Raw genomic sequence first — 25,226 nt, 5'->3', positions numbered from 1 at the left:
CTCGAGTTAAAAAAAAACAAATGCTGGTAAATTTTGGATAGAGGCATCCGTGGCATAGAAAATAATATACGTCAAAATCACAAATTGATAAGATCAATAAATTCACTTGGTGCGTGTCTCATCAGCCTGGGTTGCGCGCAAAAAATCAAAATCTAGAAGTCTGAAATGGTGGAGACCAGAGAAACCATCATCTTCTCAAGTGGTCTGGATTCATATGGAGATGATCCGTGAGAGCTCCAGAGTGAAAGGCCGCATGGGTGTTGTTTATTTCCGCTAGAATCTGTAAATTATAAAAATTAGCTAGCAGATATCAAAAATTAGCGTACATAGTAAGTTGTTTGTCTCACCTCCGTAACGACTGAAGGGTTTTATACGGTAATAATTAATCTAGTAACGAGGGCGTAGAGTAACTCGTTCTTTTCATGACAACAATCCTGAATCTAGTAACAAAGGCGTAGAATCACTCGTTCTTTTTCATGACAACCATCCTGAAGTTTGAGTGAATTTTTGTCCACCTGGTAGCGAATTCTTAAAAAAGCTAAGAATCTCTAAGATTATGGTATTCCGCCCTCTGTGGCTCCACAGTGTCTGCTTGGCGAGAAGCTACAGTGGTCCTGGTCCTCAACCGAGAATATGGCTGTAGCGCTTATCAACATCCGACATCTCTAGAACCGACGTGATATTAGCTTGGCTGTCAAGGTGAGACTGTACAACTCTACGGTCGGATCTCTGCTACGTTAGGGATCAAAAACAATCAAAAACATGACCAGTATGTACACAACTTTGCTGTCTATCTACATGTGACCGCCGGTGCCTTCGGAGTATTTCGCTGTTTTGGTAAAATATAAGTTCAATACCTGAGGTACATCAGATGGTTTTCGAGAGAGTTCACTCTTTCTCGACGGATTAAAAGGTCACACTACACAAATCAGACCGGTTGGACAATGAACTTCAGAGACCCATTTATATCGCGGAGCCCCCTTCTCCCAGTCATGTGTTAAATGAAGGCGATCCATGATCGATAAGCCTATGGTTTGTCAAAAAAGCACGAAAGTCCCTACTGATCAACTCTGTTGCTTTGGTCTATTCGGATGGGGACCCCGGTATGAGACAAATATGGTTGTGTGAAGCAGTCAGCAGCGAATCTGCAGCAGAGCTATTGCTTTCACTGCGTTTATTCCACTCCTTAACATACTGGACAGGTAGAATCATCTAATGACCAGGACCAGTTTGTACCATCGCTCCCAGACACTTTCTGTCATTTTCTGGTTCTAATTATCCTCGGCGAAAAAGCTGTAGAAGTTGGAACCACTGTACTTCCGTATATGGTCTGTAGCTGGCTGACGTGACCGACCCATAACAACCATTTCGTAGGCTTTATGCACTGAAGTAGTCCACTGGAAGCTGGGTGTAAAGTTAAACTTTCCATTCCATCTGTGAAGGCTTCAGATAATCAATAAACTCACAAATCCACAACTTTGGCAACATGGTAAATCTAACAAACGGTCATCAGCCCTTGTCATGTCGATCGGTTTGAATTTCTCTCTACCCGGCTAGAGTCATATGTAAATAATCAAACAAGACAAGTCTTCAGGATGGTGCATCTTGGTTCAACATAGGGAGCAATCACAAAACAAAAATTGGAGTACTCTGAGTGGTTCATTCAGCTCTAATAACTTCAGTCGGTTTTATAACTGAAAACTTATCCGAAGACGAACTAGTAGGTTAGGTTAAGCCACCACTGTGTCGAAACAGTGAATCCATTTCTTTGTTACATAAATGGCGGTACTGCTTGTAATACATAAGTAGCTCAGAAGAATACTAATTCATTGGATTTCTGAAGACTCCATCTGAGAATTCGGCAATCTAGAAGTCAAAACAAAAAGTGATCATGTAATTTGCAACCCACGATTGAAAGACGAGTGTCACTACATCCTGTCTATCACGAGCTAATCACTACTGATCAGCTACTCGTGGTCAATTGGTTAAGTGTTCGAACTGCTAGAGAGGAGGTTAGGAGTCTGAAACTTCCAAGAATTTCAAGAGATGCGCACTGATGTTCATTCAACATAGATTAGCTTCAACTACAGGAGGAAATATTCATTGAACATTACGTATTTTCCTCTCTTTTTACTGGTGCACTTTTTGCTCGCTGGTCGGACAGGCGTGAGCCACTGATGTGCTTTGTTAAAATCACTACCCTTCTGTAGACTCACGACATTATTCCTGTATTTGAATGTATGAAATTCAGGATCATATTAACCATTTGCTTTGTTCACTTCCTGAACTGAGACCTCTAATTGAAGTGCGAATGCATACAAGTTTAGGAAGCAGTGCTTACCTTGAACGTTGAGACGAAGTGTGCTAGAGGAAAATACAGGGAATAACAATGATTTGTTTAAAAACTGGAAGTTTTTCATGCTCAAAAGACCTCAAATTCAACTCCATCTATCTAGACTTGAATTTTCTGTCACCAAGATTCATTAGTGAACAAATCTATTTACACATCGGTAGACCAGCTACATGTTGTAACTGTCGTACAGAAGAAACCAGTCAAAACCTGCTGTTCTTGAATGTGATTTCATTTTATCAAGAGAGTGAGTTAACCATACTGCATGGTTAGTGAGACTGATGTCCCTGACCAGACATATGTAAATCCGAAATGACAGGAAAGTGTGCCTGTTCGGAAAGGTTTCCACTGTCACGTGATTTGCGGGAGACAGCTGGAATGGCTGGATTAGTTAGTGAAGTTAGAGCAAAGCACGTGAAACTGAACAACTGAACAAAATGGACCAATCGCGTTCATGGAGGAAACGCATGTTGAACACTCTAGCGTGCAGATGAAGAGATGAAAAATACGGAGAAAACAAAGTGGTTAGCTTATGTGTTTATTTACATTGCAACAGAAACAGCGGCTCTCCCAGTCTGGTTATTCAGATTAGAAAGTGAGCATGCGTCAGTCTCCAAGCTCATTTATACATTACCCACAAAAATTACACAAGAAAATCTGGGTCCTCAACGCAATAATTAATCCTATCGTGGTTTATGTCTTCGAAACATGATCTACACAAGCAGGCCATATCAACTGGTGTTTTCGGGGGTTCCCAGTCTATCGAAATCGTCCAAAGATTAGGTCCGAAAATGTCGTTGTGACCTCTCATGCTAAACTCACTCCTTCACCAGTTATTTTAACAACGGCTTTGGCGTCTGTTATGCAAAAACGATGCTGAACTCACCAAGCAGCCTTCAGAGGTCGTCCTAATGAGGTCATCTCATGAGACTGATTTAAAAGACATGACTTCAGTTAACAATGGGTCGTATACTAAGTACAACCCTAACCGAATAAGGTATCCATGCCTAGCCCATATATCCAGTTCAAAGGAACATAAGCTTCGAATCATATATGGATCCACATGACTTCAGTTAACAATGGGTCGTATATTAATTATAAACCGAACCGAATAAGGTTTCCATGCCTAGCTCATATATCCAGTTCAAAAGAACATAAGCTTCGAATCACAAATGGATTTTGAGCAGATTAAAATAAGAATCCATTAGTGTATTGTCTGCCGTGTTGGTTGGTGCCCAAACTAGTCTTACGGAATAATTGTACAATAATGTAGGTAGATATCCTAATCATGTACTATCTAAGAGGATGTGCTTCCAAGGAAAGCGTGATTTCGGCCGGTCCGGAGGCTTGCGTTACTCTGGAACGGTATTGTCGGCATCGTGATAAAATATGTGACTAACAAGGCCATGTTTTACATTTCTATTTCCATCATCATCATCATCATCATCATCATCATCATCATCATCATCATCATCATTATCATCATCATCGTTGTCAGCTATAAGAACAGCGTACTTGTCTTACAGTGGTTGTAGCTGCCGCAGTTTCATTCACCGATGATTCGGGGTAGGTGGGGTAGGTATCCTCTCATTGGAGGTGGGAGCTGATAAATTAGTGCGTAAATACAACACTGTAGGTGGACTGTTAAGTGGAGGATTGGGAAGGGAGATATGTATTGAAGTCAATAGTTCGGGCGCACGAGCGCCATTGAGGGCGCGACCGGGCCATGTCTGACAGTGTCTCTAACCATTGGTATGTCCCGTTTCGGGGTCTCCCTCTAGGAAGATGGCAATGACCAGCACAGCTGAGTTTGCAGGTAATGGCTGTCATACTTTGCTGCCAAGTCATTGTTTGACCGCCTCTGGCTCTCTTCCACCATTCACGTGTTGCGGTGCGAAAACAGCCCTTCGAGGAAGTTGGTCGACTGGCATACGCAGTACGTGACCAAGCCGGCGCAATCTGTGCGATGTGATCAGTTCCTATATCGAGGGTGAGTTATTTCTTCCGAATGCCATTCGACGTACTTCAGTATTACTTATCCGGTTTTCCCACCAGATTCGCACAATGTCCTAAAGGTATCGATGGTCAAACACTGAAGGTCTTTCGACTTCCTCGGCGCGTAGCGGCCAGTTTTCTGATCCGTATAGTAATATAGAGCGCACCCCAGCATTATAAACTCGACCCTTGATAGATAAGTTCATGTCACGCCTACGTCACAGGTGACGCGGGTTCACAAAAGCTGCTCTGGCATTCCAAATCGGGATGAAAATATCATCTTTCGCGAGACCATCGGGACTGATACAACTGCTCAGGTAAACAAATTCGTCTACTACCTCAATCGGTTCATCCGCAAGCATGAGGCTGGGGCAGTCTTGAAATAGCACTTTACACTTCTCAGCTGTGAAGCCCATGCCGAAATGTGAGGCAGAATTATTCAGATTATTTAATTTGCATCACCTTACCACGGGGTCAGATCAAGGTGACGTATGTCATCTGCGTACTCGATGTCTGTGAGCGGAGGCCCCGGGAGCATTTCGACCCCACAGGCATTAGAGGCTGGTAGTGAGTCTTCCATAACCGTATCTCCATGTTTGCATATCAGATAGGCCTCCTCTCTTTCTTCTCTGGACTAGTTGACCTCATTGGTCACCACGTGCTCTGTTTCGTCTACAGTGCCTGGTCAATCTACTTACACAAATCCTCGTTCGTGAAATTGTCATACATAGTTTTCCCACTCGTTATCATAAGCATATCATATCAAGCGTCAAACGCTTGATTGTCACTTCTTGAAGTGTAGCTCCTGCTCCATCTCGTGCCCACCAAACATGATTAAACTCGAAACAGTAGGACAGGAATTTTGAGGAAGATTGAGTAAGACAGATATGTATACGTTAACAACAAAAAAAAGACTTACTTATTTCGAATCCGGCACACCTAATTCTAAGCTAGAAGGTTTTATTCGCTAGTCTTCCGTTTCGGTTGACCGTAAACTCTGTCGATTTCGTTGAAAAATTCGTCCGATCCGATGGGATTTGGCTACATCAATGAATGAGTAGTTCGGAAAAGTCTCATTACATGTCCATAGACAGAGTTGTCGGTTTACAAAGCAGGAAGCATTGCATTTGATGTGAAGCTTTTGGGTAAAGAAAAGCAGTCGCTGTCAAAGAAAGTTCACAAAAAACAGTCTGTATCTTTCTAGGTTACTTCAGGGGCTGCATAGTGATTTAAACATGTTCTCTAGACTTCGGCTTCAAAATGTCTAAACTTGCTATATCGCCAAGACCTTACCCGGAATAATGGATGCTGGTATTCAACAGTTAGAGCAGACGGTGGACCAATGAAATGGAACAGAAGCTGGATAGTTGTGTACTCGGACCTGGTTGCTAACGGACTACTTGAGCACCAGCGATATGGGATAATCCTTGGGCCGACTTGCATTTCTGCAGGAGATATTCTTCGTAATGTAATATCAAATAAGTAAGAACCACAATATCCCCAAGTGCAGCTTGTTCCATCCTCAGGAGATCTACGCTCAACGCACTTATTATAAGTCTGTCTGGCATGATGGAATGCAAACAGTTAAGAAGCTATCCCATTTGATACGCAAATGAGTGTATTTGTCGAAATCTGTCCGATGGGGGTTCGAGTAGAACATAAGGTTGACGGAAACTCAGAGATGATGATGAACCTCAAGAAGGGCAAAACCGGTCATGGGCTATCGAAGAGTCTTCAGCAACATTATGTGTAGTTTCCTCTTAGTCAGTAGGCTAATTTATGCATTTCGCTTTGTACGACTTCCACCATTGACATCCGAGAATTGTGTCCAGTGACAACTTGATGCTTCCTAGCCGTGACTTTTGCACTGGTGAAAGATAGGAGTGCTGGACAAGCCCTCTAGCACAAAATTTGTGGACAGTGAGAACATGAGATTTATCGTACACGTTATCGTCATCATCATCATCATCATCATCATCATCATCATCATCATCATCATCATCATCATCATCATCAGAGAAAGCAACTGAGTGTTGAAAACGAAGTATCACAGCTGTACAAACACAACGTCTGTCTAAACCCTTAAAATGGAGAAAAGATGAAAGATTGAACAAGCAAGGAACCTAATGGTTTTGTCGCGTCGTGAACAGTGTGAGAAAAAAATATCCAAAACACAAGAGGATAGTTGATAATGATGGGCTTGAGCTCCAAACAATAGCTTTCGTCCACATAGGTCGATTGGAGACGAATGGTGGGAGGACAAGTTGTGGACACATATTTACACGAAAATGCCACCGTCATACTTCAGTTCAGTGGATTACCGGTCACATTCTGGAAAAAACATGTACGGACAAAGTGGATTGATGGTCCGTCTTAACCGGTGGTCCCTTAGATACAGCATTTTGTTTGCGTACCTACAGTCTGAACTCATTCACCTAAGAGTCAATCAATTCGATGTAGGTGAAATATCCATCGCTTGGTAACACAGATCCCTTTGGGAAGGATTCATAGCGTCTCTTCATCAATGTGTATCTAACTCTCATGAAGATTTTAACGTTAAGTCCATGGAGAGTTCGTAAACTTCAGTGAGTGAGGAGTTCCCCTTAATGGCTCCACAAAACTTTAGACATATGCTGAAGAGTGAAATGATGAAAATCATACTGGTGCTAGTCTCCTCAGATTTGGGGTTTTCCAGTAGTTTAGACCGCAAAAGACCCCCCCGACTGCTCAGTGAAAGGAAGCGACAGGTTGCCGAATTTAGGTCCAAAAGTTTACTTCTTGACTATTTCGGCTGTGACTGCCAATTATTCTTTGTGGCTAACTAACCACATTTGAGGTATTCTCAAGGGGCGTCAAATTTTCCGCTAAAAGGTATAATATTTCCCATGTTTCTCTTGAGATTCCTGGGTTTATGGTTACGGTTTGACGGCCAACACTGACACTGCGGTCAACAGGTTTGTATGACTCATGCTGTCGTGCAAGTCTGGTTCGACCGGAAGGTTCCCATCGTTCGTCCGGCCGGCGAGCTCAGCTTCAGCAAGCTTGACTGTCTGTCCGCACTCATCGGCACATAACGTGATTAAGCTCAGGTCACATCCCAAGCATGATGTGCAAATCGGCTCTCCTGACCCAGCAGCATCGGTACACCGCCGCGATCGAGCAACAGGATGATTGTGGTCCTCTTGAATGTGTACCTTCGTGTCTGACGAGGGAGAGCACCGTCGCAATAGTGCGTGTCACACGCAAGTGCTCACATGTGCAAGCTGTGAGTCAACGCAATGTGTGAACTGGATTGCCGGAACTTCTGGCAGCGTCCAAAGTGCGGCGTTCGAGGTTCGGACTTTTGCCGGTATGTGATCAGTCGAAACTACGAAGATTAGTCGCGCCAGTGTGTCCATTCCGGTGCTGTCTGGTTGCAACAATCCCCTATTCGGTAAACTGGCAATTACACGGAGCACTGGAATTGACTAATCGTCAACACAGAACCGGGAACAGTAGGTTGTGTTCACCTCACAAGTTTAATCAGCTTTACTAACATTGACCACTGATGTTCGGCCGGACAGTACTGGGATTGAGTCTGGGGGGAATGCGCAATCATTCCAGTGTAATGTGGACAGATCGGGTTAGATTAAATGAACTAATCAATTTGATAACAGTACTGAGCACGCAACAAGTACCAGCAGAGGAAATGTTTCAACATCAGCGAATCGTAAGCGACTAACAGCTCTACGAACCTTCAAGTTAAGGGATCATGAATGACCACGCTAAATTTGCTCAATGAGGAATTCGACTGAGGTTGCAGATGTACAAATCTGCAATCTTCAGTACCAGCCTCAGAACAACCAGAAACCAGCCTTCATGATAACCTTGAGTGAAGATTAAAGATGTTGGGGGAACCGTTGCACAAGGGTCAATGATGGAATAGGAAAGACGTTGCTCGCGACAAGAGCTCTTTATTCTTTTTAAGAATTATTTTGTGACATTTCGTCTGACCCGTACAAGGTGTTCGGCTTTGTGAGCCCCACTGTGAACAAAAGGTTTCAGCCTTTTGAGATCCAACTACACTTTCTATAAAACAGCTTTATCCTAGAATAAATTAGTGAAATAATTTCCCTTAATTGGCGCTTTGCTGTTAGCGCTCCATATTAAAGACATTAGCCTAGAATCAATCGATGTTTACGAAAGTCTTCGTGGCTATTTCAAGAACAGTGAATGTAACGCCCACTTTGTACTGGAAATTTGGTAGCCTGGAGTTGAAACAGACACTACATCTCCGAAATCGGACAACCGTAGAGATGTTTTGGGTTCAAATCAGTTTCTTTTAGTTGAATGGACTCATATTTACTTTTTCTAACGAATTCTACCTTCCCATGTTCCTCGTGTCTCGTGGTGAACTTCTGCCTACATGTAGGTCGGTCACCAAGTTGGAGTTAGTCAGGATGTGTTTTGAACCCAACTCCAATATATCGACTGTTGCTGTTCAGGCTTGGGTAACCTGGTGCTACCTCAAGTATTGTGCTTCCTTCGGGGGGCATGGCAGCTAGGCACCGAATGTTTATCACAGCTGAACGATTACGATTGCGAATTATAACAGTTAGTAATAAAGTTCATCGGGAAATTAACACTGTTTAGCAACGATACTTACTTCTCTGCCTCCGTCCCTGTTGCAAATTTTCTTGCTCGCATGATGTTTGCAGTGATACTGACTTGTGCTTTGTGACTTAAATGAGGGAGCTGAAACGCGCGTCGGTTCAGCATAAGGGTGCAAAGTTCTATTTCTGCAAGTGACCTGGAGTTGTCTTTCCCTCCTGACTACGCGTCGCTTCATTTTTGCTTTCTTGGATGACAGTAGTGGTCGATAATTGAAGCCAAATTTGGAAAAACCGCCTTCTACTCGCCTTTCGCGAACCGTAATTTTCCCGTTCGACACAGCGATTTCACGTGGTTTGGACTGCAATTGATCCTTCTTCATGCACCATGAATTGTTTCCAAGTCTTGTAGAAGAGATTTGATTGGAAATGGAAGGCATATGAAGGATATCTGAACTCTGACGGTATTTTAATATTGTACTAGAATAAATGCTATTTCGTCTTGTCCAGCTGGTTTCCGCAATGGTGTCTGTTGACAGAAAAGACGCCCAACTGCTGATCATACACATTGGCATTCGCTGTTGTGGATGTGTTTTGACTAGATTAGATGAGAACCCTTCCACTACGGGGATAGTAGAAGGACCAGTTGGAGAACAGACGCGAGTATTCATCAGTTCGCTAAGTGAAATAACTGATAGGTGTGAGAGGGAACATGGTACAAAGTCCGTTTCAGCAAGGTAGTAAAACGTCCCTGGGCAGTTCAACAGATTCAACCAAACAGTATGGATCGGTGCGATCCACAGTAAGGACCGCACGGCTGAAGACGAATAGCCAACGGCCTGTGTATGGGTCTGGTGCAGCGTGACGACTGATTCTATGACAAAGCTGAGATGCCTATCCGCAACAGGAGTGTTCCAGCTTACCGAATCAATCACAGATGTTGTACACAACTTTGCAGGAGGCCAGCGTATGTACAGGTAGTCGTAATCTGAACACATAATTCTGTTCCCCACTGCGAGTAGTCCATTTTCGACCACAGAGGAATTCGCATAGCTTTCGGCTACTCCAGGCAGTGGGAGAGAGGTCTCCTTAGACGGGACTGTAGGCAAGCCTTGAGCCGAAGAACATGACAGTTTAATACTTTGAACCTCGCCTTCTCGCTGTTCTGTATCACCAGGGCCTACCTCAGACAAGGCACACGAGAGGAACACAGAGACACTGGATTGTTCGACGTCACCCACATTTGAACCCGTCAAGGAAATATAATCAGTGTCTGATTCAGGCTCAAGATTACAGGTGGTGACCTCCACGTCCCCTGTTGTATCATTTATCCCATCAACATTATCACCGCTCTTTGCCGGAGGACTACACATTTTAAAATCAATATTCGTTGCGTGCTCTGTTTTGTTGACAGATCGCAGCTTATCCGGAGCAGACTCAGCTCTCTTCTGGCTGGTTGGTGTCGTCAGACTTTGATCAATACGTTGATCTCCCAAGTCAACCTGGTTTGTTGTGTAACCTCCAAGTTTACTTGATTCTGTGCATTTTGGTCCTGTCAGAGTGTGACAAAATTGAGCAGACACGATGCTGCGTGTTCGATAACGATTGCGTCGCGCTCTATCACAACCACCGTTTTCTGTTATCCACCACTTCTCCCCTTTCAGTCTTCTTGATTCATTTAGCAACTGGTCAGATCCACTAGGAAAGTGAGGCGAATTCTCACTGTCACCCTCAAAGACAGATTTTTTCCCTTCGAGATTAATACTATTTGAATTATTGACTCCAAGCTCTTGGTAGTGGCTGCATTCAACCACATGACTGGTGGGGCTTGTGGGCGAAAGCATAGTTATGGGCCAAGCTTCTACACGTGAGAATGGCAAGTCTTTGATTGGACTGTGCTTTTGCGTCAACCTGCCCGTCCAATGCTGTCTTTCTCTACCCTTCCTTTGAAGGCGAGTTCTCACATCCTCATGTTTTTTGGTACCACCTCCCCTAGGTTTTGCATCCTCTTCAAACAAGAAAGGGCTAATACAGGTCTTACGTAATCGAGGTTGTGGTCTTGTGGGAAGGCAGACAGGCGAATCAGATTCCGAACCAAAGCAGACCAGAACTTCACATTCTGAAGATTCTAGTGGTTCCTGTTGGGAGTTATCATGGCTTTTTGACGTTAACTTTTCAACCTCACTAGCGTCGCAAACTCGACACTCAGGGTCCGATATCGAAAAACTCGCACCCACTGTTCCATGATCCGGAATCTGGTTTGAAATAATCTGGGATTCTTCACTTTCATCATCCGGATCCGCTTGTTCGGATTCACTCAGCATGCCAGAACTATTCACAATGGACCAGCGATTTGAGACAGATAGTTTTGGTGAGTGTGCGAAGTTGTCGGAACTGCAGTCTGCACTCTGGTCGCTAGACATCGTTGGTTCAATCACAGTGATAGAGTGGGACTTGCTGAGCGATTCGGAGGAAGCACAACGCTGTTTTGCCCCGCTAACACGGGGTGGCGAAAAGTCCCATTGTCCCATGGAACTGACACTTGTGGGTGAGGAAACCTCAGTTTCAGAACTTGGTGTCGTTGGTCTAGTACTCGTCCCCACCTCCTGTCTTTCGAAGCCTTCCGATTCCTTTGTTTTGGACGATGATATGGTGAGCCGGTGAATACCCTCAGTCTTCTGACTTGAGCACGACAGAAGTAGTGTTTCTGAAGCTAATAAACAAGCAAATGAATAAACCTGTTTGACTTTATCCTCTTTAGTGTACATTGTGTCTTCATTGCTAAACGACCGTGGGGGTATGTCTGGGAAGCTGAAGACCCAACCGAACAAATCCGGGTGACTGGTTTGAGCCAACTGTTGTCGAACGGGCTGTCTAGTATGCAAGTAAGTTGAATATTTATAAGGTTCTTCCCCACAGAGAGTGACCAAATGGCTTTCTTGCTGTATTTCATCTGTTAGAGGTCGATCAGAAAGTAAAAAACTACACCAAACTTCTACTGGCATTGACAGTACTTCAGGCCTATAAGAAATACGATTGCTGACAGCATAGTGATTTCCGTGGATATGTTCATAGTTGAATAAAATGCTGGCACAGAGCACTTCGCAAACTTCCTCATCAGGTATAAGAAAGATGAGCTGCTGTGTAAATCCGTAAAGATACTGGAAAGCTTCCGTTGTATAGATAGATGGCTGAACACCCTGTGGCCCTGAGCCGTGCGTCCAAAAATAGTTCGAAAGTTCAACTGAACTTGTGGAGTCTGATGAATCGATGAATTGTCCAGCATTTTGACGTTGCACGTGCTTACTAGAAGGAACTGATGAACGGAAGCCATTCACATTGTCCCACCGAAAGCTCATTTCGTTAAGTTCCGGCGAATGAGTTTCTTCCCTAAAACCATCTGATTCCTTGATTGTATGGTCAGTTTTTCTTTTCCGTATTCCACAGGCTTTTGCACTTGTCATGTGGCCTTTCTCAGAAGTGAACGATTTCTTTTTGATTTTCAGTCTGTCAGTTTGCAGAGAGGAAGAAAAGTTTGTTTTCTGCCGTAATAAGCCACGTCCCTTGCATCTCCAACATTGTATTGAATAATGTCCTGTAGGTATATCTATGATTATCAATTTTATCTGTTGTAAACAATGACCAAGGGCTCTTAGATCCACTGTAATCACGTTAGGTGTTTCTTGGAACTTGTCTCCGACTGATTCATACGGATACTCAGATTCTGCCAAACAAACATCCGCGTGGTCGAAAACGATGTGCGAATCGCATGTAATTGAATTTGTCGCTGCCGAATTGTTAACCGTCGGTATACTAGTCTCCCCTTCACAACCCCCCGAATTCGTACTGTGCGTGGACCAGTTAGCTTCTTTTACTGGACACGAACATTTATGAAGCGTGTATTGCCCAGGTCCTAATTCAATATAAATTAGCTTTTGGTCAGTATCTGGTGTGTTCGGCATCCTCCACTGACACTGTCGTGTGCCTCGATTGCGATGGACGCACGGACGGATACGTCGCCGCTTTCTTCCTGTTGGAGCGATTATCAGTACTCCATTGTTCAGTTCAGTTACTCTGGATCCATTAAAATTGCAGTAGCACACTGAACGTCTTCTGCCTAGGTGCCTGCACCAGACACCAGCATCACGGACGACTCGTCTCGTGTTCAACTCATTTGATTGGGTGAGACAGCCCTCACAGCGTCTACTAATCAATCTCCCATGGGAACAGTTTGAATTTCCGTTGGAATCTGTGTCACTGTCAGTGAGAAACGAGTCGTTCTGCACAAACTCAATGGACGATCGTTCTAACGACACGGCACGCAACATAGAAAGGTGTGATATTGCGTTCAGCGGTAATTTTGAATTCTGCATATATTTTGACGTTAAAACCATAGCTCGTTTACTAGGAGTAGTTGGTCTCGTAAGTATGTCTGTCTTCACTCCATCAAGTCCGTTATTAGCTGTCGTGGCTGGAGCTATGCACAAATTCGCTCTTGCCGATTGCATATGACGTACATCCTGTTTGTGCATAACGACTGTATTCAATGTAGTCAACACACACTGTGTGGTGGGCAGTCCAACTGTTGTGGAAACCCTCTGCGATTCAGCTCTTTGACACCGACGTAGTGGATTGTTGGTCGAAATGGTGGTCCAACTGAAACGTCGAGGACCACTAGTTAGACTTCTTGAACGTAGTTTTTGTCTCCCTCCAGTGTATCTTTGCGGTGTATAGTTTCGCAGTATTCGGCGACCCGTAGCAATCGCGACTGGTCTAGGAGTGAAACAGTTAACCACCAGGTCACGAGCTGCTGTATGCCTGAATTCAAATTGTTTAGCTACACCCTTTACCACCGAAACACCTAGATTTCCCGGTGATATTCTACGTTGTGATTCCGCTACAGAGACTGGAGTCGCACTCAGGCTTGTAATAACATCCGGTTCGTTTTGGGAGCATACTAATTTCTGGACTAGGCAATATTCGAGATTTCCGGTAGTACAGAGTTCGTGTAGTTTGTATTCTCCAACAGTAGCACGATTTCCCAAACACCAAGATGACCATTTCTGAGTAAACTCTGGAACACAAATAAGTTGTCTCTCAGAACGATCACTAAACGATCCCGCTGCCTCTGGTACAAAGGTAGATATTCTGCTCCAGGGAAGTTGGTTTTGTACGGCTAGCGGTGGTATATCACCATGGCAATAGTCTGGACTGGGAGTAGTTTTATGTCCAGGAGGCAGTGTGCGACAAGTGATCGGAGCAGAGTACAAAAGTGGGTCCACAGATGGTATAGACGCTACTTCAAAGTAACCTGGGCTCAGTTGCTCAACCACATGGGGTGCGTCGTCAAGAACAGGCGATGGAATGGCATCTGTTGTGACGGGCCTTAAACATTTATCGTTTGCCATGCAGGCCCGATCTAGGACAGAAGCATGTGGCCGATCGAGTCCTTGCATTTGATAAGCAGTTAAGTTTGAGAAAGCTTGGGCACTTCTTCGCAACTGGCGTCCGATATCCAGGCTTTTGGACCGAGATATTTTGCTCATTCGTTTTGGTCTAGATTTGAACTGTGAAACTGATGAGGGCTGCAAACACTTCTGATGTGATTCGACTAGCCGGCTGACCAAATTTCGCAACACCGGTTTGAGTTCTTGGAGCACAGTTGACGGACGCTTTGTACTTGAAGGTGAATTCAACGTTACTGAAGAAACTTCAGGTTCTGTGAAGTTATCATGCTGCGGATCGAATTGATATTCCAAACGAATTCTATAACGTGACTGTTGCTTGTCTGTCCCATTCCTCCTGAAGTTCGTGTGACCATCTCCTTCGGAACATTTAATTGAAGCCTCAAGGATGCTCTCCTCGTAGCTACCCTCGTCATTTTCACGAGTTTTATCCAAAATAAAGTGCCCACGAAAACGTGTTAGAGGAGCAGGTGATTTCATGCGTCTTTCAATCCGTTGAACTGGCTCGACCCCGTGGTTGGATGACTGTACATCAGTAGCGTCATTTTCTTCCTCATGGAGGGACTGCATAATAGATGCACCACCAGCTGAGTCAAATTCTTCAGTAAACATCCAAGAATAGTAAACGACCAGTGCCTGAGATGTTTTCAGTTAGCTGCCTGCTCAATCATTCCAACACAATCTATGCTTTTTCACAAGTCTCTGAATTTATGGACATGGTTATCCTGGTTTTGACGTTGCTCGCTGTTACCCCAGTCTGATTCTAGTGGTTGGCCAAACGGGCCCGGCGTTTTCTCAGCCCAGAAGCCGATTCAAATTATCCGAGCTATCAATAGATCACGTGAAAAAATGCACTATTCACACGTACTAAACGGCACGATCACACAAAAGAACGGGATGTTGACAGTTCTTGAGGGACGTGTAGTCCGTAAAATCTTCGTTGCAATAAGTATTTGACGTGCTTCATAAATAGTGGCGAAAATTTTAAGTCAGTCAGCATAGAAGAGTATGCCCATTTGCAAATCAATTTGGTTTCCAAGGGAGACTCAAGCGATTCTCTCGTTTATGATGTTTTGAATAATGAGACGGCCTTTGTGCAGTACATTCAGTTGAAGAACATCATAAACGAGAGATTATCTTGAGTCTCCAAATTGATTAGCGAATGAGTGTAGTTGTAATCAGTCCAGTTTGGGTTCAAGTACAACATAAAGTTGACGGAAACTCGGGGACTGCGCCTAACTGGTGTGGCAGGGGAGAAAGGTCATGATATGTTAATAAGCCAAATATCTGTGACAACTGAGCTGGCGATGAAACAGGCCAACAAACTGATGCAGTGATTCAGCGGGCCCGAAATCGTGTGCGTCACTGTGCAGTATAGATCCGCAATCGACTGATACACTGTCTTGACACTTTTATTACAGAATGAGGAAGTTAATAAGTAAGCACCTTCACTAAGTTATTTCGAAACGCACTTTGGAATACAAATTCAAGGTGGATCGTCTTTTAAAGCACTCGAAGTTTTAGAGGTTGGGGACACAGACATTGGATGTAGTATGTTCTTAGAAATGCAGAGGGATTAAACAAGTCAGCTGTACAACGTTATGGATGCTTGATGTCGAAAAGGTGCACTGCGAGTTTAAAGAACTGTTTCAAGGTGGAATGGAAGTCTGGCTCTGACGAACAGTTTTTATGGCAATACCGGTGAAACTAATCAAGAAAGGTTATTTGCGGAAGGTGTGAACGTTTTTGCATTCTAATTATCAAGAAACATGTGGTCAGACTATGTCCCAGGTTTTAATCATTCCTATCGACCAGTTGCAACATGCGACCTCCAAAAAAGGAAAACGCAAGTAGTTAGCGTGCACTTGAACTTAAAGGAAAACTTGACTGTTTAATAACACTTCAAGAATCACCATTCCGTATAGCGTGGTACGCGGCTTTAGACTTCTTTTCCTTACGCCCAGAACCACACAGCCCTTGCCCTAGCGTCCCATTAAAGGCCATCTTATAGATGAGACTGTTGTTGATCAGACTTATTATCCGATAACTCAAGGTAGAGTCAAGTGTGGAGGCGAAAAACCGACTTCTGCGTCCATCGTTTGTGTGCCGACTTTAAATAAATTCCTTATGGATAGAAACCCTCGTGAAGCCAAATCTAATGATTACTAGTCACGCGGCTCTGCTCGGAGAGCTTGATAATGTTTGGTCTATGAAAGTATTGATTGATTTTTTTTCCAACGGAACGCCATCGAGATGTTCGACCCTCCTGGATTGTTCACCTTCAATTGAGTGCTGCTTTAGGAGTTTGGCAATGAGGTTCTAGGGTCTTACCTAACGTTTAAACTTGAAATGAATGCTTGGAAGGACTGTACAGCTTCCTCGTTAAATATTATCATCTAACAAAATCTGTGGGGCAATTAGAATCGTGACATTTTGGATAGGAGTTTGAGGAAATCATGTTAGCTGCAGATGACTGATGGGCAGTGATACCAACATGTACTTTGACACGATCCAGCGATACTCATTCTTCAGGCGCACGGCTTCATTTGGGGGAAGCACGGACGTCTCTGGATCCGATTAGCACATTTATATTACAGCATCTTCAAGGTAATGCGGAGCAAAGGCATCAAAAACAAGATAGGTTTGCAATGAACTTGACCTTAATATTTCCAGCTGTCGCGTTCTCATATAGAGAACCATTAGTCAACTAGATCAGCCCAATGCTTAAGGAACCGGAAAATTCCAGACAGTTCTAGTGTTTATGGGCAAATGTGCGTGCTATGCCTCTGAGTTCACGACCAAGGTTCGTTGCGTTCAGGGTTTGTCGAATTCACGATAACATCGTGTACCGAAAAATATGTTAGCTGCATCGTAAATCAACCTTTCTCTCTGAGAAGAACCCAAAGATGTGAGATAATATCGACTCCATCAGTACTATTACAGAAGTTCTCTGATAGGTTCCGGCCCAAAGCTTGCTTCATCGCGCCTACAACACAAGAGGTCTGCAAAGAATGTACCCCTGTCTACCCAGACAAGGGCCCTGGTCTCCCAAACAATATTAGCTCAATAGCGAAGGCAAGAACGATGGATGGAGTCCTTTGTTGAGTTGAGTAAGGAGCTATGTTACGTCACTTGAATGATAAAAAAGAAATAAATGCAACGAGGTCAACAGAATATGCTTAGACTTCTTGATACTGGATACTACAAGATAGCTCACTAATGTGTCCAAGTGTGGGACCCACCAGCTAGGTCTGATCCCCAAAGTTCCGTTAGTTTTATTTCATGCCTCAGCACAACCTTGGAGGTAATTGAGGATAAACACCCATTTGCAAAGTAATTTATTATTAATGAGAGGTTCAGGAGTCTCAAGTGGAGTTCACTCACTATTCTGCAACTGACTGTGCTGCTCGGACTGCCTCAAGTTTCAGTGGAATGATATCTTCGGTTTCGAACCCATTGCCCTGATATCGCACAACCTTGAAGGCAACGGAACCTCTTGCCCTTCTGAGGAACATTGTGCACCAAATTTAGTAGGAGAATAGTAAAAACAAAGGATTCCCCATCACTTTATTTTGAAGATGAGTTTTCTATATACACAGGCCGCAATATCTATCCATGAAACTCAGGAAGACCATCGACTCGTTTCCCTCCTTTCTAGAATTACGTACCAATCTTGTCTGTATCATCAAACTATTCCAAAGGATGGGACTACGTCAACTAGTTTTCTGAATTTGAGTCGCAACATAGTTCAGTCTGATTAACATAAAAGTGCAGTCATCCCTATCTTAACTTGAAGATTGAACCAAATTAGAGTGCAAATCGGAGTGTGTGGCGAACTTGACTGAGTGCTTTGCGTCTGGAGTATAAACCCTTATAGGGCAGTCAGTTTGCATGATCGAAAACATGATTTTTGTGACATCCATCCAGTTGCGGGAAGCACATGGGCGAGAGAACGGGATGGCGATATCAGCTGATATAGGTCAAAGGTCAAACTAGCTAGAATGTTAAGCCAACAAACTGAGCTCAATGATTGCCAACCATCGAACGACAAGTAAGCTGCTCAGAAAGGGAAACATGAGCCTTCTATTATAGAAATCGCCTTTCAAGGAGTTGGTTAACATGAAGTGCGTAATTGAAGGACGAGTAGTGCCACATCTTGTCTGTGGTTTAATCACACTACTGGTTAGCCGCTCCTAGCCGAACGGCATATCGTTCTGAATGTAGTCTGAATATAGTTTTCCACGAAGATTTTCCCCATTAGGTGAATAATCCTCACATTCGGCTTGATTAAGGCACGTTAATACATGTACTCGTAAAGTTTGGTTCTCAGCTCCCATCGACTGTCAGGATGGTCAACTACCGGGATATATGATGGGTGCGTGTTCCAATGTCTACAAGCGTTTGAAGACCAGACGGTTGATTTACGAGCGACTGATGGGCAGTGTGATTCACTCACACTTAGAACAGCATTACTCACTTTTCAATCACGCGCTTCATAACGGGGAATCACGTACTGACTGGCTCCTCGAGCAACTATCTTAGATAGGTCAGTTTCACCTGCGGAACAGAGTCTCCGTTGAGTCTTTCGATACAACCGGCTTGAGTAGACACCTATGACTTCACACTCACTAAAAGAGACGTATTTCTCATTCCTGTTCCCTAGGAAATCAGTCAGCAACACGACGGCAAAAGGGAAAGTGCTGGAAATTTTCTGTGCAGGTGACTGTTTTGCGCTTTGTCTTAGTGGACTGGAGACACTGGACACACAAGTGCAGTGTGAGCCACTTGATCAAGAGAGCGGCTTACTCGCCAGGAGGGAAAGTGAGACTAACGGAAAGCAGCTCGTGAATCCACATCCAATTGTTTATATTTTGGTCGCAACCGTAGCGTGGGATACAAACCAGTACGAACCGACGCGCGTGAGGAAACTGGAACAGGTGTACCAAACAACGTGTGTAGGTTTCACTGGTCCTGGCAAGAGAGAAATTTGGTCCATTCGAAGATAAGACTATTCCGGATCGGCGTAAACGATACCCAAGATGAAAAGAGCTTTGTTTCTGGTTTAAGGACATAATGTACCCCTGACATGTACTATTTCAAGGTGAAGTAACGAAGAGCCTGGACCTTACCGTGGTGTGACGGTAAGCTCTTAGTCATGGCATTCCGAAGTATACTTATGAGCATGGCGCCTGCGCTGGTCACAATCAGAGGAGTCGTCGCGAATTTATCTATATCTGGAGTCACCTCCCCCCCTACATCAGGTTTGTTCGTTGTGAGAACGGTGCAGCACAAAATAATAGGGTAAAATCGTTTTACTGACGTTGAGTACAAAAATATACGGGATAACAATAAATGCACGTGGATATCTCTCGAGTGGAAAAATAATCTCTGGACACAAAAATAACGACTAAGTGTGACATCTAAGCAACCACGGTGAGGCGAGTACGACCAACATTGACCTGCCAGACATTGAGATTTTCGTAAGCGTCCACAACCTCGTTGACCTAAAATGAAGCAATATGATGGATGGCAGTAAAGTTCACATGACTAGTGAAGTACACATGAAGTTGGCCAAATAAAGTAATGGAAACAAGTGGAAAAGCACAAAGTATACCTGTGCAGGAGTGTAGCCACGCGCGGCACAACGCTCCATCACATCGGCAAGTCGTGTAGTTCCATCTTCCGCAGAGGTCAACTCCCGAATAATGTGATAGATGGCATCTTTGTAGGTTTGAGGACTACGGAATAAGGAAAAAGATGATTATTCCGGGAGTTCTCAAGTAGAATCAGAAAACGGGTATAAATAGACCGGATCTTAAGAGCACCGGAAGGCTCAGCATTACCATTCGAAGGTTTGCACCCGATCCCATTTCAGTGAGTAATGAAAAAATGCATTTTAAAAGTTCAGAAGATTGCCGAAGACGGACGAATAAGCTATGGGCCTATTGATGACTCATAATATATCTTTGTGGAACTAACGGACTAACGTCAGAGTGACCATGAGGCGAAAAATACGACAACCAGTACCATCCTTTACTTACCGACCAGCGCGATCCATATCACCCGAACCAGAAGTATTGATAGACGCTCGGCTCGCTTCCATTAGGCGCATTGCTTCGTCAATGTCGGATTTGCCAACCTCCGTGGCTGCGCGTAGCCGGGCACGGGCCGTAGACAGTCGCATGATCGCCAACAGAGTTCTGTAAATGTATACGGAACACTGACAACCATATCTGGTCGAAACATTCATAAATAATGCAGTTATCTTCTCTAGAAGGGACTACTTCTGATTGCAGATAGTCTGTAGCCTCATCAAAGGAGTAAACAACTAACAGTCCGTGTCGGAAGGCGATGCGATGTGAAGTCAATGGAGTCTGCGTACAATTGATAGCCCGGAAAATGACAGACTGGATGGGACAAGATATCAGAAGCTTCCAAAACAGAATTACGTTCCGTTACGGGAAAAAGGGATCACACAGTTACGCTACGTCATGTGCCTGGGCGGCGCCACATGCCGCTAACCAATGGTCGCGGTCCCTGCGGACCTTCGACTCTGAACAAGAACCAACACTCCTACAAACAAGTGGTGAAAAAGAAATCGTTCCAAGGTTGTTCGCTGTTTCGTACTCCGCAATCACACTTCTGGTAGTATATCAAATTGTTCAAAAGAAGCCCCACAACCAGTGGAGTTCACCAAGGCTGGTCTGCCAGTCCCTTTTGTCTAAATCTGTCACGGAGATCATTATGAGATGCAAACTTCGAAAGACATTGAGCTTTGACAAGGAAACTGAGCCCAAAAGGCCCACAAGATATGGCACGAAATCCGCCGCATTACTGACTGATATGTTTCCATCGCTGACCACGATGATGACATAGAACTGGTGATAAGATCCCCCTTCCCTTCCGTTAATGGGCAACGTTCAGCCTAGCCCAGCTGACCTAAAGAAAATGTACAGTACAGCCTCCAGGAAATAATATTAGGTCCATTGCGCCCACGGCTTGAAGACATTGCGTACGACTCAATCAAGTAGCAGCTGGTGCTACTACAACTTGGTGCTAGCGGATGCACACAATAAATACCCACAACTCAAAGCGATGAAATAGCGGACGCTCAGGGTATCCGTGGTGGTTTAGATAGATGATTGACACGAAAATCTTAGAAGCTGATGGTGTATGGATGTCAACCGATGTATTCAGTTATCAATGGAGTGGTCGTCGAAATAGCATCAGTACGTCTACCGATGCATTTCTCCTACTTCTGGCCCGACTAGGCTTTGTGAGGCGAACACTACTTGACGTCAAACCCTTAAAGCACTACAAATACGAAGAAAAACATTAGAATGGGTCACGATGCAAGCTCGGACTGAAAATTGATACGTAGAAAGCATGAAGAGTTACGGGAGATGCGCAGTTTTTAGTCACACAAAAAATATAGACAAACTTACCGGGCACTTGTATAGGTCATATCCTTGTTCACTCTGGCCTCCTTACGCATTTCCACATAAGCACCGACGAGATAATCTGCCAAATGGCTCGGCACCGTCGGAGGAGGTTGGGCTTTAGCAATCTGCACAAGGCGTCTCAGTTGAGACAGAGACAGTAAATTCTGTGAATTCGACTCCGTCGTTGATGGGGCTGATCCATGAATGTGAACATGTGTAATGTGCTGTGCCAGACGTAGATCGTGCTCACTTAAAATGCAAGGGGAAAGGAAGGTGGTAAACTACTGAATACCGTATATTATACATCGCAAGGTACAGTCACTGTCGCTGTTCCAAATACAAAGAACCCGATGGTATAAGACTGCTCCTTTTCGTGAGGATCGTTCCATACTAGCCCCCCCCCCGGGAAGAGACCACATGAAAGGGAGATTTTGGCCCCTTTTGATGAGAGTTGATACTTCTCCGAAGGGGTTTGCACCAAACCATGACTGAAAGCGATGTATAGTGGTTTTTTCAGGGGAGTAGCTTCCCCAAAAGGTCTCATTAACAGCTTCAAAACGTGTACATGTTGCACAGTGGTTAGAGAATCCCCAGTCACGTTCACTGGTCATTTGGCAAAATAGAGATGGATAGCTACGCACTGAAATGAGTGGCATATATCGCGGATTTAGGAGTGACAATGGACATTTAATTGGCCAGGTCAGCATTAAAGCTATGAGTTGAATGCATGCACACCACTGAGCTGTCTAAATAGTGATGTGCCCCGTGTCAGGGTCCTCACTCATGGAGACGGCAGTGACAAGCGCAGCTAAGTTTGCCGGTAACGACATCCATAATTTACTGCTAAGCCATTTCTGTATTGAACAAGGCTACAAAACGCAGCATATTATAGCTCATGAATGCGGTCACTCTGAGCGCCTAAGTTTCAACAAAACGTGTTGTGGTTAGTCCCGAGATTATATGACATTCTCTTCAAACCAAACTGGTATGCAATGCGGCAAAACGTTCAATTAACACGTTCTAGGATGGAAACATTGACTTGAAATACGACATGCTGGTATGCAATGCGGCAAAACGTTCAATTGACACGTTCTAGGATGAAACCATTGACTTGACATCAAAACAAACGTGGTGTAGTCAATTCACCGTCGGCGAAACAAGCTCCCACACTTACCGATCAGGCTTGTCCTGAATTAGCCACAGCAAGTCGAAACGGGACAGAAGAGCGGCAGGCAAGTCAATGTTTTGTTCAACCGATCGATTGGGGTTATAACGCCCATAGGCTGGATTTGCTGCGGCCAAGATGGCGACACGGGCGTTCAATGTAGTTAGAATCCCGGCTTTCGCAATGCTGATGGTCTGCTGTTCCATAACTTCATGAATAGCAGTCCTACAAGGAGCATCGGGATAGAAAACTTGAGGACAACAAGGAAGAGATGTATCAGGCTTAAAGCAGACATCATCCTCCAACGTAACAAAGAACACAATCATGTGTATCAGTATACAACCGCTCCGTTGAAATCGATGCGTCTAAAACCGATTACAGGATTGTCTCGAGATCTAAAGCCATATTCATTACCTGCTAACCAAAGTTAATCTGCTCAAGTCACATGGACTCAATGTTTCACAAGTGATCAAAGTGAAATACAGTACAGCTAGCTGAAGGATCGTGGCTCCATATCCTGTCTGAATGCAAGCTAACCACACCGCTGACCAGTGATTTATGGCCGTAAATGTCATGGTTGTAGCACACCGCGAGGTGGACAACGAATAAATTGGCAGAAGGGTGTGAAAGAGATCATGAAGAGTTTGGGTGTTGTATGCCTTCCAAAATGGAGTCCCCGTGACCCCAATTGTGGTTGGTTAAAGCGGTCTCAAGAAATGGCGACCAATCGATGTCAGTGATGTTCGTGCTGTCAGTTTCTTTCCAGATTGTCCGATTGAGCGCTTAGAGATGTAGGCACCTCAAAATGCTTGACATAGGCCGGCACTAGGTCCCCTCCCATATCCACTCTTTTTCTTTTCTTTCACACTCGGGCTTTAAATACAATTAGACGAACCTTATGGATGTACGGCAATGAAGCATCAGTGTCGACACTGATGTTTCTGCCTTTGATGATGATGATGACGAAATATGGCCATTCACCAAATAACCAAGATAGTTCAGTGGCTAGGGTACGAATATACTGACAGGAAGGTTCGTAGTGCAAACCCAACCTCTGCATCACGACTGCTCCTCTCTATTTGCCGGCAAACTCGCAGTATTTTAGCCCTCATGCATTCTTCAGTTGGCGCGGCAGCTAAGCACGGAAAATGGGCTGCGGCTAAGCGACTATTTTATTATCTTTTATTTTACTACTGGGAGGGTCGCGGATTCAAAGTGCATAGAGATTCATGAGATCCGGAAGGCTGTACAGTGCTCCACGACTATCCAACATAGATTAGCTTCATCTGTAAGATGAAATACCTATTGATATCCAAAACAGTCATTTTTCATCCCAAAAAGTCATGTAGAAATAGACTCTAAGGCTGAGAGAATCCTGCCAATACAGAGTTCTTAAAAACATATACTATTCGAATCCGCTAAGGAGAGCACCGGCAACGGAACTGTTAAGCTTGAAGTGTTAGGCCGTGTGACACTCGCATTAGTTGGGCGTATATTATTTTTAGCCAATCGGGCGACCAACAAACCGACTTAGAGAGTTAACAGGTCCCGAACTTGGGTCTGAAAGCTATCCTAAACAGATACCATTAACAGGCTGTCGTAATTTGAGCTCACTGCGTCCCAATCATGATATGCGGCTAACAGTTTGAGGGTTAGTAAGGCTGTCAACCCACGCGCATCCCCGGGGCATCACAAAACATACAATATACCGTCAAGAGCGTCATAAATACTCTTCTGAGAGGTCGGTGAGGAAATTCAGGCACCAAACAGCATTCATTGTTGAGATTCATTCAGCCGTCACAGGTAACCAGCAGAGATCGGGTTGGCCAAAGGTGGCTTTTCGGATGCGAACCCCGTAAAAAACCATCACCGGAAGTGGGCAACTCGGGCTTTGGCGAAAATACAGTTGTGATGACTGAAACATGGCACACTCGGGCTAGTCACGAGAAAACGATCCACCAAACGCACAACTAACTGTAGTTGTGCGTTAGGTGGATCGTCACGAAGAGACTGGACCTTACCGTGGTGTGACGGTTTGCGCACCTCACCGATCCATTGAGCTATGCTGGAGTGTTCCGCGACACTCAGAGTCTCTCACTCCGGGTTGGTCAATGGTTAGAGGTCTGACGGACACAATCTCCTGGCCCTCCAGGTTGGGGGTTGGAACATGTGGCGACTTGTTCCGTAGAAATGGTAATGCATTTGCATTTCCCGCCAAAC

General features: G+C 44.3%; 4 protein-coding genes across 4 annotated transcripts in view; 2 read left to right on the top strand and 2 right to left on the bottom strand.

Annotated features, from left to right (window-relative positions):
- Positions 1-11,181, top strand: part of T265_06168 (hypothetical protein) — a gene marked incomplete at both ends in the record, with an annotated part of 53,310 nt that extends 42,129 nt beyond the window's left edge. Inside the window, one exon of the mRNA XM_009171369.1 lies at positions 10,887-11,181. Coding sequence (XP_009169633.1) covers positions 10,887-11,181 — 295 coding nt within the window. The remainder of the gene's footprint in view (positions 1-10,886) is intronic.
- On the bottom strand, positions 1-15,319 carry T265_06169 (hypothetical protein; the record flags this gene model as incomplete). Its single annotated transcript, XM_009171370.1, has 4 exons — positions 1-280; positions 2,342-2,364; positions 5,265-5,386; positions 8,964-15,319. The coding sequence occupies one exon, from the start codon at positions 15,009-15,011 to the stop codon at positions 8,964-8,966; it is 6,048 nt and encodes a 2,015-aa protein (XP_009169634.1).
- The window catches only part of T265_06167 (hypothetical protein), a gene marked incomplete at both ends in the record, with an annotated part of 23,146 nt that continues 9,176 nt past the window's right edge, over positions 11,257-25,226 (top strand). Inside the window, 2 exons of the mRNA XM_009171368.1 lie at positions 11,257-11,594; positions 11,696-11,819. Coding sequence (XP_009169632.1) covers positions 11,257-11,594; positions 11,696-11,819 — 462 coding nt within the window. The remainder of the gene's footprint in view (positions 11,595-11,695; positions 11,820-25,226) is intronic.
- Positions 19,701-25,226, bottom strand: part of T265_13965 (hypothetical protein) — a gene marked incomplete at both ends in the record, with an annotated part of 16,126 nt that continues 10,600 nt past the window's right edge. Inside the window, 5 exons of the mRNA XM_009171395.1 lie at positions 19,701-19,903; positions 20,014-20,137; positions 20,441-20,599; positions 21,845-22,090; positions 23,016-23,231. Of these exons, the coding sequence (XP_009169659.1) occupies positions 19,820-19,903; positions 20,014-20,137; positions 20,441-20,599; positions 21,845-22,090; positions 23,016-23,231 (829 nt within the window). The remainder of the gene's footprint in view (positions 19,904-20,013; positions 20,138-20,440; positions 20,600-21,844; positions 22,091-23,015; positions 23,232-25,226) is intronic.

This window comes from Opisthorchis viverrini (genome assembly GCF_000715545.1).
Source record: "Opisthorchis viverrini unplaced genomic scaffold opera_v5_124, whole genome shotgun sequence".
Taxonomy (NCBI): Eukaryota; Metazoa; Platyhelminthes; class Trematoda; order Opisthorchiida; family Opisthorchiidae; genus Opisthorchis; species Opisthorchis viverrini.
The sequence above is the reverse complement of the archived record's forward strand: the minus strand, read 5'-3'. Positions and strand labels throughout refer to the sequence as shown.